At 39.2% G+C, this 16,278-nt stretch overlaps 3 protein-coding genes across 4 annotated transcripts; 2 read left to right on the forward strand and 1 right to left on the reverse strand.

Annotated features, from left to right (window-relative positions):
• The first annotated feature begins 2,705 nt into the window (after positions 1-2,705).
• LOC132169190 (uncharacterized) lies at positions 2,706-4,003 on the forward strand. Its single transcript, XM_088513600.1, is given in 3 exon segments — positions 2,706-2,859; positions 3,028-3,576; positions 3,579-4,003. Coding segments are annotated over 3 exon segments (1,128 nt in total).
• A 2,964-nt stretch (positions 4,004-6,967) lies between these two features.
• Positions 6,968-8,923, reverse strand: KCO5 (Ca2+ activated outward rectifying K+ channel 5). 2 transcript variants are annotated; one of them, XM_059581382.2, is made up of 3 exons: positions 8,805-8,923; positions 7,477-8,471; positions 6,968-7,348 (listed from the first exon to the last, which is right to left on the reverse strand). In XM_059581382.2, the coding sequence occupies exons 2-3, from the start codon at positions 8,469-8,471 to the stop codon at positions 7,201-7,203; spliced, it is 1,143 nt and encodes a 380-aa protein (XP_059437365.2). In that variant the 5' UTR covers positions 8,805-8,923; the 3' UTR covers positions 6,968-7,200. The 2 variants fall into 2 exon arrangements, with proteins under 2 accessions (XP_059437365.2, XP_059437364.2); XM_059581381.2 differs by lacking the exon at positions 8,805-8,923 and having other exon boundaries at positions 7,477-8,728.
• A 3,724-nt stretch (positions 8,924-12,647) lies between these two features.
• LOC132169192 (acyl transferase 4-like) lies at positions 12,648-14,917 on the forward strand. The gene is made up of 2 exons (XM_059580261.2): positions 12,648-13,080; positions 14,024-14,917. Exons 1-2 carry the CDS (start codon positions 12,664-12,666, stop codon positions 14,915-14,917), a joined length of 1,311 nt encoding a protein of 436 aa, XP_059436244.2. The 5' UTR covers positions 12,648-12,663.
• The last annotated feature ends 1,361 nt before the right edge of the window (positions 14,918-16,278 follow it).

Here is a 16,278-nt window from a genome sequence, read left to right on the forward strand (position 1 = left end):
ATAGGCTTCAAACTCAACCAATCCACTCCATTATTATTTGTTTTGGGTTCTGTGTACAGTGTAAGCTAAGCCCTAGACCAGTGGCGGACCCAGGAAATTCGTCCACGAGGGGCATGGTTTTTATTTTTTTATTTTTTTATTTTTTTAAATGAATACAAAAAATAAAGTTTAACAAAAATATAACAAGCCGAATAAGTGAATAATTCAACAAAAATTTTAATTATGTTCTAAAACATGTAAATATAACTTACAATTTGTTTTGTCACGACTAGCACTAAGGCAATTGTCCTCGACGAGTCTTCATACCTTGGAATCGCTTCATTATTTCTTCATTATTGATAGTCTTGAATATATCTTTCTCAATGTAGGTAACCTAGGCATTAAATGGTGGCTTTTGTTTTACCGAGGTTTAAATGATTTTATAGACCATTAGATTTAAAATGAAGGGTCACGATTAACAATTGGAGAATTTCCAATTTTTTTTCAATTGAAATCTTTTTAATTTTTTCCTAATTAAAGGAGATCCAGATCCGAATTTGCAGCCTGGTAGGCCTAACGCCTGGCCTGCCCCCTTGGCCCATGGCCTTGGACTTGTCTTACACGTATCCCCAGGAGGCATAATTTTTTTTTGTCTTGTGTGTTGTGTCAATGACAACATACTATAATTTTATTAATTTATAATATTATTTTTTCCACTCCAAAGTCCAAAGCAAGCTGCACCTGTACAAAATTGTCAAATGAAAAACAGTGCATTTGAAAACTGAACTGTTCATCATCTTCAAGCTTTCAACATTTCATTTTTCTGCAAGACTGCAACATTCAAATTCTTAAAAATTTTCAAATTTCAACGGAGCATAAAATGGCCAGAGCTTGAGGAAGGGGGCATAATCATGAGTAAGAGGGGCATAATCAGGACATAAAAAAAAATTTACCATACTAGGGGGGATTTTTGGGAGTTGAGGGTGGGCGGATGCCCCCCCTCGACCCCCCCTGGATCCGCCCCTGCCCTAGAGCATGGGTGCCATGGTGGTCATGATTGAATCTAATTTTCTTGCACCATTTTGCTTTAAAAAAGAAAAAAAAAAAAAAAAAAGAAAAAAAAGAAAAAAAAAATTGTGTTTTGAAAAATGAAATCTTTGTTAAATGTTTTGACAAAAATGATGTTGAAAAAAAAAAAACAACCTTTAAAAAGGATAGGGAAAATTTCACTTTACTCCCCTAAGTTTTAGGGATTTTTCAATTTGATCCCCAATGTTTAAAAATTGGCAATGTATCCCCACAATATTTCAAAAATTTTCAATTGAGGCCTCAGTTACTAATTTCCGTCTAATTGGACAGAAATCATCCCACGTGCCTCTAACGTGGGATTTTGATGCTCTCTATTCCAATTTTGCCTTCATTAAAACCTATGAAATTATGTAATTACTCTCATAAAAACATATGAAGTTACGTAATTTTTTTCATTAAAACTTAGGAAATTGAGGGTAATTATGTAATTTTATAGGTTTTAATGAGGGCAAAATTGGAGTAGAGGGCATCAAAATCTCACGTGAGATGCACGTGAGATGATTTCCGTCCAATTAGACGAAAATTAGTAATTGAAGGTCTGAATTGAAATTTTTTGAAACATTATAGGGGTACATAGCCAATTTTTAAACATTGGAGTCCGAATTGAAAAATCCCTAAAACTTCACGGAAGTAAAGTAAATTTAACCCAAAAGAATAATAAGAGCTAAATTAAGGTCCTTTTAAAGAGATTTGCACACTATGTGTTTGAATAAATGTTTTCCTCACTGTTTCTATCATGAGGATGAAATTCTAAGTTTGGTCATTAGAAACCAAACTTTTAGCAATATCGTCGTTGCTAATTTTAGAAAAAAATTCATATCAGAAAGTTGATGTTGTTGCTAATAACATGGCAGAAATTTTTGTTTCGCAGCCGGGTTGTAGTGGGAAGTTGACACGTTCAGTCTAATAGTCTATTAAAATCTCAATTGTACGTTGTCACTAATAGTCTAATTAAAAGGAAAAAAAAAACCATATCAACAACAACTGAAGACGTTGCTAATGCATAGTTTTCAATGAGTAACTCAATCGACTGGAGAGCGATCATATAAAAAAAAGAAAATTTTATAGTCTAATTGAAGATAAAATATAGAAGAGGTGACAAGACTAAATTACGTACGGTGAAGTGCAAAAAGTTGTAGCTAGGCAATCATATTAGGAATTGTAGAAATACCAAAATATAAAGAACAACTACACTTAGGTCCACGTTCACCTCAACTGCAAGGTTTTCCGTAAATTAAACAAATTTACAATTGACCCCCAAATTACTTGCCCCTTTTACTTAGTCATTTACGTTAAAATTTTTTGTTAAATCTAACTGCAAATAGGTCACTTGCTACATACGTTACCCTAAATCAATATAATATCCTTATATTATTACTTTTTTAAAAATAAAAACTAAAAAAAACACACGGAGGACACATAGAAGAGGAGACCTGCATGCGTGGGTCTCCATTTTTGACTTGTAGAAGGGTTTAATTAGTTTCTTGCAGAAGGGTTTTAGACTTTTAGCTGTAGAAGGGCTTAAGTAGGGTTTATACTTTATACGTACCTTTCATATCACTCTCTTAAAACCTCAGAGAAGAAACTCGGTCTAGAGCCATTTCAATTGTAGTGTACGTCCATCAGAGAAGATGATAATGAGGCATATGATCTCGGAAGCCGGTACCCTTCACAACCTGCATTCTTTGAAATACAATGGAGTCATGGCCTTAGGTTTCAGAGCGCTTTTAACCTCGTCTTTCTTGCTTCTCAAGCAACCCTCTCTCCGCCCCACTCAATCTCCACGCCAATATTCCTCATCAATCCGTCAATTTTCACACGCTAGCGGGGATCCTCGACTTGTTTATAACCAGGTTAGTTGTCCTCCCATAAACTGGGGCATCCAAATTGTCCCCGAGAAGAAGGCCTATGGGGTCGAAAGGTTCGGCCACTCAATATTCAACTTGCTTCTCAAGCAACCCTCTCTCCGCCTCACTCAATCTCCACGCCAATATTACTCATCAATCCGTCAATTTTCACACAGCGGGGATCCTCGACTTGCTTATAACCAGGTTAGTCGTCCTCCCATAAACTGGGGCATCCAAATTGTCCCCGAGAAGAAGGCCTATGTGGTCGAAAGGTTCGGCAGGTTTCATCGGGTTCTTAAGCCCGGAATCAACTTTCTGATTCCGGTGGTTGATAAGATTGCATACGCGCATTCATTAAAAGAAGAGGCTATTCCCATTGCCAACCAGTCTGCTATTACAGCAGACAATGTTATTATCCACATTGATGGTGTGCTATACGTGAAAGTTGTCGATCCAGAGCGAGCTTCTTACGGTGTTGAGCGTCCTATCTTTGCGATTGTTCAGATTGCGCAGACAACAATGCGAAGTGAGCTTGGAAAGATGACCCTGGACAGGAGTTTCGCTGAGAGAGACGCTTTGAATGAGAAGATTGTGCTTGCCATCAGGCAGGCGGCGGAAAGCTGGGGCTTGCAGTGTCTTCGCCATGAAATCAAAGACATAGCGCCCCTGCCGGGGTGAGAGTAGCCATGGAGATGCAAGCGGAGGCAGAGCGCAAGAAGAGGGCTAAAGTGCTTGACTCAGAAGGTGAGAGGCAATCCAACATTAACATCGCTGAAGGGCAGAGGAATGCCGTGATCTTGGAGTCGGAAGCTGCGAAGATGGATCAGATTAATAGAGCTCATGGAGAGGCAGAGGCCATTCTTGCCAAAGCCAAAGCCACGGCGCAGGGGATTGAGGTGGTGTCCAAGGCTATTCAGGAAACTGGGGGTGTAGACGCTGTGAGTTTGAGAATTGCTGAGCAGTATATTGATGCTTTCAGCAACATTGCTAAGGCGAGCACCACAGTGCTGCTTCCTAGCAATGCCTCTGAACCTTCCAGCATGATGGCTCAAGCTCTCACTATTTACAACAACATGCGTGATGGCTAGGTTTCATTCCCTACGAGAAAAACCAGAGGCTAGTTGATGTAGGTTGAAGTGTAGTCCGAACCCATATGTTATTTCATGTTTTTGTCGTTTAAGTGTCTTGGGTCCGGACGGACGCCGTAGCTTTATTTTATTTAAACCGTCTTTATTTCATGTTTTATTAGGTTTAGGGTTTTGGGAGTCTTTATTTCGTATTTTATTAGGTTTAGGGTTTTGTGACATAAATACATACTTATAGCGTCCAGAAAAGAGAGTTTATGTTGATTATTGATTTTTATTAATGAGAATTACTCAAAGTTGAGTTTATTCCTCTTTTTCCTTTAAACTTTTGATATAATCTATTGTTTTTAGAAGAATTCTCAAGTCTTTGATAAAATCTAGATCTAGAATTGTTTATCCGTTTTTTTTATTGTTGTTCTTCGCTACAATCCACCAAGTCGGGCTGCATCAACTGGTAACAAAGCTCAATTACTTTCCATGAATAGGGAGGATCAACCGTTGTGCAGACATGAACGAGGTGCACGTGCGCACGGAGACAGCACGTAAGGAGCAACTGGCAATTCATTTGCGGCACATGGGTGGTGAGCCAAACGGTTGTCGTCACCAACCAAGACCGCGATTCACAAAGGCGAAAGGCAAATTTAACGCTAAACGTTGGCAACACATAGAGGATCAATTCAAGGCTACAAGGGACCAAATTGAAAACCCCACTACCCAAATATCCAACATCGGTGGTCACAATGAGAATGGATCTAGAAACCTGTTTGCGGAGCGCCGAACGCAAAGACGTCAGCACCTTGCGCAAGCTCATGCGAATTGGCAGGTGAGTAGGTTCAAACTCGATATATTGGAATTCCAAGATTACTTGAAACCCAAAGAGTTCCTTGTGACAGAAAAAATAGAAAAAATCGACAAAAAGAAGGTTCCTAGAGAGGTGGCAGAGATTATGAGTCAATCGGTCGTGGAGGAGGAAGATAGCTTTATTGAGGAATATTGCTCTGTAGATTGGGCCTTTCCATCAATCTATGACATCTATCCCGATGAAGAGGAGTCGTTAGAAAAGGTAAATCTCTCGGATACACACCATGTGCTTGATAAGAGCCCCGAAAATAAAGTCTTTGATTTGAGTGTAACACCAATTAACTATGTTGATTTCATCGAGGTAGATGCTATTTTATCAAATTCTTCTAACAAAATTTGTGATGAGATCGGTATGGCGGGGAAGAGACGAGAAGAGCACAACATGCTTGACGTTTAGCAAAGTGATGCGTGGGGCATTCAAGATTATCATCATTGTCTCCCAATGATTAGGGGCATCACGTGTATTGTGGGGCGTTGCCGTGTCTTGATCTTGAGGAAGGGCGAATGGAACGAGTTGATAGGGCACCCGAAGGACCGTGGGAAGAACCGGCCGAATTCGAAGATGAATTCTCTCCTGAGGAGAATGATGTAGATCGGAGTGTAGTCTGAACTCATATGTTATTTCATGTTTTTGTTGTTTAAGTATCATGGCTGTTTGGATGGCCATATGTCTCATCCGAACGGGCGCCGTAGCTTTATTTTATTTAAACCACCTTTATTTCATGTTTTATTAGGTTTTGGGTTTTGGGAGTCTTTATTTTGTATTTTATTAGGTTTAGGGTTTTAGAGTTATAAATACATGCTTATAGCCTACAAAAAAGAGAATTTATGTTGATTATTGATTTTTATTAATGAGAATTATTTAGAATTGAGTTTATTCCTCTTTTTCCTTTAAACTTTAGATATAATCTATTGTTTTTAGAAGAATTCTTAGATCTTTGATAGAATCTAGATCTAGAATTGTTTATTTGTTCTTTTATTGTTGTTTTTCGCTGCAACCCATCAAGTTGGGCTGCATCACTAGTTGATCGAGTTGGTCAGTTTTATCTGCTGGAGTAATTTGCTTCTTTAGTTTTAGCCTTGAATTCTGTTCGTTTAATGTTCTAGGGACTAGGGAGTTTTTTGTTCATTCTTTAGGTCGTGTTGGGCAATTGGCATTGCCTTTTTGGAAGAGATCATCGGATGGAAAGTGGGATTTTTATGAACACTGCTTTATTCATTTCCTAGCTGCTAAGAGACAAAACTCACATAACTTGGGGCCATATCATATGGGGAAGCTTCCAGATTTAGAGTTCAATAGGTAAGGTGAAGTGGTGAACCAATGTCTGAGTGCAATCTGCATAATCGAAATTTTCATTTTAGGGGCAATTTTAATTGATTAATGCAGCAAGTCGTTGAAGGAGTTTCTGTGTGTTCTCAAAGAAATTTCATGGGTAAATGCTCTCCAAGTGAGAAGAATATCAGCATTTATTCTATCCCCCTCTGCTATCAATGATGTACAGCTACAATCATGGGATCAGTAGCATCATATCATGGAATCTGTTCATAAAATCTAAAGTCATCAAAAGCTATTACTCCTTTCCATTTATAAACTAAAACACTAGTAAAAGGAGAGTAATGATATAAGAATAACTAAAGTTCTTATAGCGTCTTCACAAATGTAACGTAACATTTAAAATCACCAATAAATCAAAATTCAATAATGATTATTTCAAATTCAATAATGATTATTTCAAATTCAATGATGATTTTAAGAGTTACGTCACATTTGGAAAGACTCTAGTCTTCCTTATATCATTACTCGTAAAATGAGCTCACGCAAACTCATTTAAACCGACATAAAGAAGAAGAAAACAGAGTTAGAAGTAAATCCATCTCCTAATGTTTTAAATCCCTTGTTGAACTTTTGAATCATTAGAGTGTCATATGTAAATGGCTAGGGACAACCACCATAGTCTCTCTCTCTCTCTCTCTCTCTCTCTCTCAAGTAAATGGCTGTAAGAGAACCTACCATAGAAGGGGAACGTATCCCATTGTCTTCTGTTTAACATTGCTCCTTCCTGATTTGAAACCTCCACAGAATCAAAAGAAGAAGAGAAGAGAAGAGAAGAGGGGAAAAAAATCTGACAAGATTTATACACTTATACAAATGTACATTCCTTTATGCAAAAGTTTGTTCGACCTAATATCAATCCACTACCATCTTTGCGAGGCAGGGCAATATACAGTACATGAAGTGGGAGGAAAGGAGGAAATACTCAGGCCTCCCTCCCGCAATTTCACCTCTTCTCCTAGAATGAGAAAAAGAATAGAAACAAGCAGCAATCACTTTCTCACTGTCACAAGTGATTCTCCAAAAGATAAGGCAGCATAATCTTCCCAGAGTTGTTGCGATCAAGCTTACTGAAATGATTGCAGATCTGCAATATATCTTTCTCCCCTATCTTTCCCATCTCTTTGAGCTTGTAAATTATGTACTCTGATTTACTGAAACAAGGATTAAGGAAAATATTCAAGCTTGGTTTCTTCTACAAAAAGAACAAGAACATCAAGCAGCAGAATACAACTGAAATGCCTATGTAAACAAGCAGAAAGAAAGCTTTCAATGATCTCACCTGATGAAACCAGTGTTATTGATGTCGGCCGCAAGCAAATCCCCAACTGTTATATCCCTTTGAAGCACCCAGTTGGCAATTCTCCTGTGCCTCTTATCAATTCTCGCCTCCGCCAAATACAGAAACGCCCGCGCCGCCATCAACGTCGAAAACAGAAGCCAAACGGAGGCGAACAACCGCCCCTGAAGCGTCTTGAAGGCCCTATCGCCATACCCAACTGTCGTAATAGACATAACCGACAAATAAACCGAATCAATCCAATCCAAATCCTCCACAAAATACAACACCAATGCTCCCATCCCAATACACAACACCACCACACCAAGAGCCAAACAAACCTTGAGCCTAATTCTCATCCTACCCTTTGCTACATCAACAATATAGTCCCTAGCAGAAAAACCCTGATGGGATCTTCTTCTACCCATGTGAATCCCAGCCAAGATCATGTTCTCTTGCAAATCTAGCACATAATTCACAACCCCACTAAGCAAAATATCTATGAAACCAAAACCCACCAACACAAACGCACAAGCAAAGAGTTTTGTAGCTGGTGTTAGAGGAGCTATGTCGCCATAACCAATGGTACACATCGTGACTATACAAAAATAAAGCGCGTCGACAACCGGGTGGGTTTCTACACCCGAGAAGTGTTCAGTGTTGGAAGAGTATATCAAAACTCCAAAAGAGAGATATATCAAAAGCAAGAAAATAGCTTGCCTGATGATGGAGCTCGACTCGGACTGTGGCTTCGGAATCTGGGGTGTCTCTGTTTTGAGCTCTCGCATGACGGTCATGGCTGGAGCTGTCTTGCACCGGTGCAGACCACCCGGTTTCTTCATGCGGGTACTCGGGGCTCCGAGTTGGGATGATGATGATGAGGAGGATTGTGGGTCTTGGGACTGCGGGACTCTGAAGGATGAGGAACAATCATGACGTTCGATGATTGGTTGGAGTTGGGGCCGTGCTTGGGAGGCGAGAAAATGCTCGTTTTCCATCTGGGAAAACAAAGTATTAAAGAAAAGAGAATAAAAAAACAGAAAAAGTATTGCTCTTTACAGATCGGAGTGTGTGTGTGTGGTGGGCGCAAAGTTGATTGGAGATTAAAGCGAGTCCTTTTGTTAGACGTTCGATGAAAAATCATCATGAGAAGCCCGGCCGGAGAGATGTCTATCTTGTGGTCTCACGGGCCCCATCATACTAATTGTGACCAAGAAACAGACGCACAGAAACTCGTTTCAATATCGAACAACCCAAAAAATAAAAATAAAAATAAAAATAAAAATAAATAGAAAAGCATATAAATATAAAATGTTAATTATTCTCAGCACCTAAATAATTAAGCTGGTGAACTGCTGCTAATGCTTTGATGAAAGACTCTTTCCTGCAGCAGGAGTAATGCTAGAATTCAAGCAAATAAAAATAATTAATTATGCCTCTTTTTCCGGTGGAAAGTATATCGTAGGACGATGGTGTACGAAAAGAGTCCCACCAACGTCCGGAATGAAAAGCAAATATGAAAGAAAAGATAAGGACAACAACGTCCACTCACTCACGCATCATTGATTCTTCCATCTCTAGTGGGGTAAATGGGCCTAATGAAGCCCAATACAACAGATTTTAAAGGCCCAAGAAATTGTTAAGTCTTTTCACAAAAAGGTCAAAGATGCTAATTAAGAAGAGACACAGAAAAAGCCCAAGAAAATACAGGGAGCCAGAAATTCATGTTTAGGATGAAATGCTCTTCTTTCGAAATCGTAGCCGCCAAATTGTGGAGGTGTCAAGTACGTACGTCATGATCAGAGATGATGACATGGGGTGTGAAGGAAGGAGGCCCATCGCCAACCCTTCCTCAATCAGATGATGACAGCAAGTGGACAGCAAGTGGTCAGCAAGAGCTCAGTAACATAAATCTATTCTCTGCATAATAAGTGTTTTTTTGTTTCCTTCAGCTACAAAACGGCCGGGGATGAATAGCGACATATTTTGGGTTGTAATTGTTTTATTGAAAATAGACATAAGTGGTTGCCTCAGTTGAAAGTTTTTTTTTTTTTTTTTGAAACATATCATACTCATTCATTGATAAAAGTTGTGAGCCTAAAGCTCTTACAAACAGAGCAAAAAGCTCTGAAGTAAATCATAGCCGAAGCTAAAGATACAGTCATCAACAACAGATCAAATCAACAAAAACACAGCATCCGCTAACCTATGACTAAATATCAGGTTGAAAACTCAGATCTGCATCAAACAGACACCATCTAATGCATAGGTAGCACTTATTCCTCGGCCTTGAGAGCAAAACCCCCAAACCGATACTTGTTCCTCGGCCTTGAGAGCAAAACCCCCAAGCCGATACTTATTTATCGGCCTTGAGAGCAAAACCTACAAGCCGATACTCATCCTCCTCAACTCGAAAGCCAGGATAAATTTCACATCCACAACCCAAAGGTTTGGACCAGTAATATTGGGCAGCAGCCGGGCGCAACAAAGCAGGAGGAGAAAACCTTATTACAAGCATAAATAAAACCATACAGGGAAATAAAGGGAACAATAAAATTAATGCAGGAAAAGAAATTACAGTAAATAAAACCAAATACAGGGGAGCTCAAAAGAAATACAAAACTGAAAAACAACAAAACAGGAAAATAAATGCGAAAAACACTCAAAGCGGGTCACGGCAGCCGGAGGAGGCCGATCGCGAGCTGGCCGGAAACTGCCGCGAAAGGTGGCACAAAAAGCTTGGCGCGGGAGGGGCGCGTGAAAAGACCCGACAGCGAGCGGTGAGCAGCAAAGCGAGCGCGGAGGAGATCGGCGGCACACATAAACAAACAGGGAGGGGGAGAGTTTGAGTGAAAACCCCCAAAAGCAGTACCCACCGAGAAAGAACACAAGCACAACAGAATAGAAAACACCAAAGACAGAAACAAACCTAAAACAAAAATCGGGAAGCAAGGAAGGGAGGAGGGAAGCAGGCAACGAGCATCCCTCCTCCCCTGAGGCGGCGGCGCTCTGAAGGGGAGCTTAAGGTTTCACAAGGCTTGCCTCAGTTGAAAGTGATGATAGAGAGAATCACGCCGGTGTTTTTTAATATTTTTTAATAATTTTTAATATATATATTTTTAATTATAATATTAAAATATATTATTTTAATATTAAAAAATATTAAAAAACACGGGCGTGATGCGTATTCTCTCTATCATCACTCTAGTTTTCAAGAGAGGGTCTAGTTAAGTTCGTCTTAATATGTGTTTTTTTTTTTTGTTTTTTTTTTTTATTATTGTTTTATGAGACCAATTTGAGAGGATCGAGACACTTATCTATCTCATTTCCTACTATTTGTTCTTATTTTCATACGTGGAGTGTTCGTATTGGGACAATTGTTGGGGAGCTTACCTATTTTTTTGGTTTTTGTTTGTTTTTCTTAGGATTCTTTATTCTCTATTCCTTTTGGATCGAGAATGGTAATGTAACCCTTTTCCCCAATCAATTAAAAAAAAATTTGACATATTCTTGGTTGAGAGAAAATGGTTGTCTTTTTTGTTACCGGATATAAGCCCTGTGTTTGAGGTGTAAAATATTTATTTGTCAGTTCTTTTTTCAATGTTTGTTTGCAACTTTAATAGTTCGTTTGGTTCGCAGAATAGACCTAAAAAATAGTAGTCATTTTTTTATTTGGTATGAACCTACTACTAGTAATAGTTATTCTCACTTACCAAGATGATAGGAGAAGTTATTCTTTAAAAAAACAAACAACTTTTTTCCAAAAAAGAAAATCTTTCAACCCCACCCAAAAAAAAAAATCATTGAATTGTTGTGTGTGGCCGGCCACATATCGGGATCCACTTATTGTGAGAGAGTTGATATGAGACCTACTAATTATCGGAACATGCAGTATGGATAGACCATAGACCCACCTACTAATTGTTGCCTTGTTGGGACATTTTCTGTCCAAAAAATGTTTGATGCTCTTACTAGTTTGAGGTTAGCAAACAGTCCCTAAAAGAAGATATTTTTAACCAATTTATGAGGGACCTATACGTGGAGGTAATCTCTACACCAATAAATTTGAGAAATACTAACAACACCAAATCTTTTACTAAGATAATGTTTAATTAATTCAATAGAAATAATTAAAACAATTAATAAAGAAAATGTTACGAGTACAAATTATGAGTATGCTATACATCATCTTAATTATATTCATATTTTGATAAAACATTTAGAGTGATGATAGAAAGCACGCTGAGCGTGCATGAATAGTATGCACGCCGGGCGTAAATTTTTTTTTATTATTATTTTAATTATAAAGAAAAAAAAAAACTTATGCCCGGCATGCATACTGTTCATGCACGCCAGGCGTGCTTTCTATCATCACTCAAACATTTAATACCCATAACATTTCTTAATAAATTACGTGCAATTACATAAGCAAGAATGCAACCCTTCCTATATGATGGTACCTGTGCATATTTTAAAAAGCAAGTTGTCAAAAACCCTAAAGAAAAAAGGCCATAAAACATTTAGTGAAAATTTCACTTTGGCCCCCTAAACTTTTACCCAATTTTACAAACTCCTCTGAACTTTCAAATCTTTTATTTTGGACCCTTGAACTTTCAATTACTCTCAATTAGAACCCTTACGTTAATTTTAGCCGTTAAAAATACAAAAAAAATACCAAAATGTCCTTGATTTTCATTTTTTTAAAAATAAAAAAACATTTTGAAAGTTGGAATGTTAGGGTATAAATGTCATGTAACGTTTAAAATCTGACAGAGGGGTCCACATTGAGAGTAATTGAAAGTTCAGGGGTCCAAAATGAGATATTTGAAAGTTCAAGAAAAGTTTATAAAATCGAGTGAAAACTTAGTGGACCAAAGTGAAGTTTCCCCAAACATTTAATACCCATAACATTTCTTAATAAATTAGGTGCAGTTACATAAGCAAGAGTGCAACCCTTCCTATATGATGGTACCTGTGCGTAATTTAAAAAGCAAGTTGTCAAAACCCTTAAAGAAAAAAGCCCACTTTGCTTGGAGAATTACTTGTACCAAACCCCAATAGTTCAGATTTCAAAGCCAAGGAATTTATATGTTTAAAATATACATTTCCATTCTCCTACTCTCCCTATAAAATTCTATCCAGTCCAACACATACCAAAATGGTATTCTATCCTTCAATCTTCATCTAATTATGGCTTTCTCTGTGATCAGGTCAAGAGGAACCCTAGTTAGGCCATCTGAGCAGACACCATCTGGAACACTTGATCTGTCAGTTATTGATAGATTGCCTGTCCTGAGATGGAATACTCGAACGTTGCATGTTTTTGGACATGGCCCTGAAGAGGCAGCAAAAATTATAAGACAAGGTTTGTCGAGGGCTTTGGTTCCTTACTACCCTCTTGCTGGGAGGCTGAAAGAGTCGAGCAGCCAAGGTGGTCGGCTCCAAATCGAATGCTGTGGAGAAGGCGTGTGGTTTGTCGAGGCTTCTGCTGATTGTACTCTTGATGCTGTCAATTACTTGGACGATGTTGTTTCCATCCCATCTGATGACCTTCTGCCTGACCATATCCCTGAAAATCAAGACATAGACCCACTGGTGCAGATGCAGGTATATATATATCCAATAATTAAGTGTTAAGAAATTAATTCTATTTCCCAAAACCCGTGAGATGCGAAAAATAAGAAGAATGCGGAATAACAAAGATAAGTAATCACACACGACACAAAGATTTAAGTGGTTCGGCTTAACAAGCCTACATCCACTAGCGGAAACAACCCGGAGAAAATCCACTATCAAAAGATGGAGTACAAAAATAATAAAAAGAAAATCACTCAGATCCCAAAGCCCCAATACACTCAAATCTCACTATCACACAAGAGAGATTATTCCCAAAATAAAATACAAAAGACAGATGTACAAACTCTTCTTTTGTTGGAACGGATGGCGGCTGATCTCTATTTTCTTCTCTCACTCTGCAGCACCTTTTTTCTTCTAATCACTTGTTTTTGGCTCCCCCAAAAACCACCAAGAAGAAAACACCCTTGCTGCCCTTGTACCTCCTTCTTTCAAATTCTCTCTTTTTTCTACTCCCTTTGGTGCTTCACGTTTTTGGCACACACAAATTCACCTTGTGCTTTGTTCCTTATATAGAAGCTTAACTCTCCTTTTACATGTTGGTCTAGGACTTCTACTATAAGTCAAACAAGGAGTCCAAATACACATAGGAGAAGGTCTCCAAAACCCACATGCAAAGGAGCAAACCGATTGAACCAAGAACCTCTCCTACTTGAAGAAGGAGACAAATCATTGGGTCCCACCATGACTTTTAATTCAAGTCATACTTAACATTAAGGAACCAATTCCCCTAGTACTTTGCTAAACAGTGCTATTAGCTAGACTTTGAAACATTCTCAAAGAAAAACACTTAATAGTTTTTTTCAGATTAGACGATAAAATACCCGATAAATGGTTTGTTAGCATGTTTTATTTGCAAAGAAAAAAAAATAACAGCAAAAGCTTTAACAAACAAATTTGCATCAATGTGTTTCAGGTGACACAATTTGCATGCGGTGGAATCGTGATTGGCCTCCTATTCTGCCATACCATATGTGATGGCCTAGGAGCAGCACAATTTCTAAACGCGGTCGGCGAGATGGCTAAGGGGTCTGAGCATCTGAGCACTATACCAGTGTGGCAGAGGGACTTTTTCCCACCTCCACCGGAAGAAGCAAAGATCATTGCAGCGGTAAACCCACCGCCGCCGCCGCCCCCAACACCCAACAACAGACTAGCGCATGCCAACGTAGATATAACTCTCGGTCAAATCAACCAGCTCAAGCAAGAATTTCATCAATCAACAGGACAGAAATGCTCTGCTTTCGAAATTGTGGCTGCCAACTTCTGGAGCTGCCGAACGCGAGCCATAAACTGGAAGCAAAATACACAACTCACGCTTGTCTTCTTCGCAAATTGCCGGCAGCTCTTGGACCCTCCATTGCCAAACGGTTTCTACGGCAACTGCTTCTTCCCAGTGACAATCAGAGCCTGGAGTGATTCCCTCGCCGGTGCATCAATCAGCGACGTTGTGGGTATGATCCAAGAAGCAAAGGCTACGCTTCCCACTGCGTTTGCCAAGTACATCAAGGCAGTAAAGGGTGAGTCAGTGGAGGAGGAGGAGGACGGAGACGACCCATTTGCACCGCCGAGGGCCTACTCCACTCTGGTCATTTCGGAATGGGGACGGCTGGGATTCAACCAAGTGGACTACGGATGGGGCCCACCGGTCCACATCGTTCCAATACGAGGGTCAAGCACGATACCTGTGGGCATAATGGGATCCTTGCCTTCGCCCAACAAAGGAGTGCGGTTGATGACATGGTGCGTGGAGGAGCCCCATCGCCAACATTTCCTCGATCAAATGATGGCTGCAGGCTGCAGTAAGTGATCTGTAACATTAAATATTCTCAAAAAACTATATCCAAAAGAGAAGAGGATATGATCTTCTCCAGTCCATTATAGACTGAAGAATATTCAGTTCATGGCTAAGATTTCAACTCAAAAATTTTATGGCCACAAATGAGGTACAGATCCCACTAATAAAAATAATAACAAAATATTATTTTAAATTAAAAATAATTAATAAAAATTTAAGAAAAAAAAGAAAAGAAAAAAGAAGGGGTGGCTGGCCACCATCGGTGGTGGCCGGCCACCCCATTTTGGGTAGGGGGTGGCTTGAGCCACCCCCAATGGCCGGCCAGGGGGTGGCCGAACCACCCCCATGGCCTATGGGGGTGGTTCGGCCACCCCCATCTTGCAAAAAGGGGGTGGCCGCACCACCCCCAAGAGCATTGGGGGTGGCTCGGCCACCCCCTTTGGGGCAAGGGGTGGCTTCGGCCACCCCAGACCGGCCGATTTGGGGTGGCCGAAGCCACCCCATGGCCCTTGGGGGTGGTTCGGCCACCCCCAAGGGCCAAGTTAAAAAAAAAAAAAAAAAAAAATGGGTTGGCCCTTGGGGGTGGTTCGGCCACCCCCCTTTTGCAAGATGGGGGTGGCCGAACCACCCCCTTCTTTTTTCTTCTTTTTTTATTAATTTTTTTTAATTTAATATATATATATATATATATATATATATATATATAATGGGATATGTGTTTCATTTCTAGCCATAGGATTTATGAGAAAAAATCTTCACATATATATAATGGGATATGTGTTTCATTTCTAGCCATAGGATTTATGAGAAAAAATCTTCACCATGAACTGGATATTCTCCAGTCCATTATGAACTGGAGAGGATCCAGTTGCATCCAAAAGAACGTGGAGGGGATAATTATTGTCATATTTTGGGTTGTTATTAATTGCATTACTCTTTGGGTTGTACTTCGTTTTATTGAATATGTTTCGTTCATGAGTGAAAAGCAGTAAAATTTACATATTCTTGGTGGAAAAGTATTTTTTGGTTTTTGGATTTTATTGAAAATCGTCAAATATTTTTTATATTTCCGTATAATATGAAGAGACGTGAGAAAGAGATAGACACGATTGAGATCCATTGCAGTTGCCTTGCAATTTGAATAGACAATTATGAAAAAGCCCAGCCTTAGAACATTCACATCCAGCTCAACAAAGAAGTCATCAAATTGTTGAGCAGCTATAGTGCGGAGTAAAGTATATCATATATTAATAAAAAAATGCATTCTTTTATCTCTCCTCTAATAAAAAAAACTATTTTATCATTTCTCTTCTATAAAATGAAAAACCAGTCTTCTTCTTCTCCCTCTTTCTCTTCCGGCATTATTTAAGAAC

Source organism: Corylus avellana, chromosome 1, assembly GCF_965113065.1.
Source record: "Corylus avellana chromosome 1, dhCorAvel1.hap1.2, whole genome shotgun sequence".
NCBI lineage: Eukaryota > Viridiplantae > Streptophyta > Magnoliopsida > Fagales > Betulaceae > Corylus > Corylus avellana.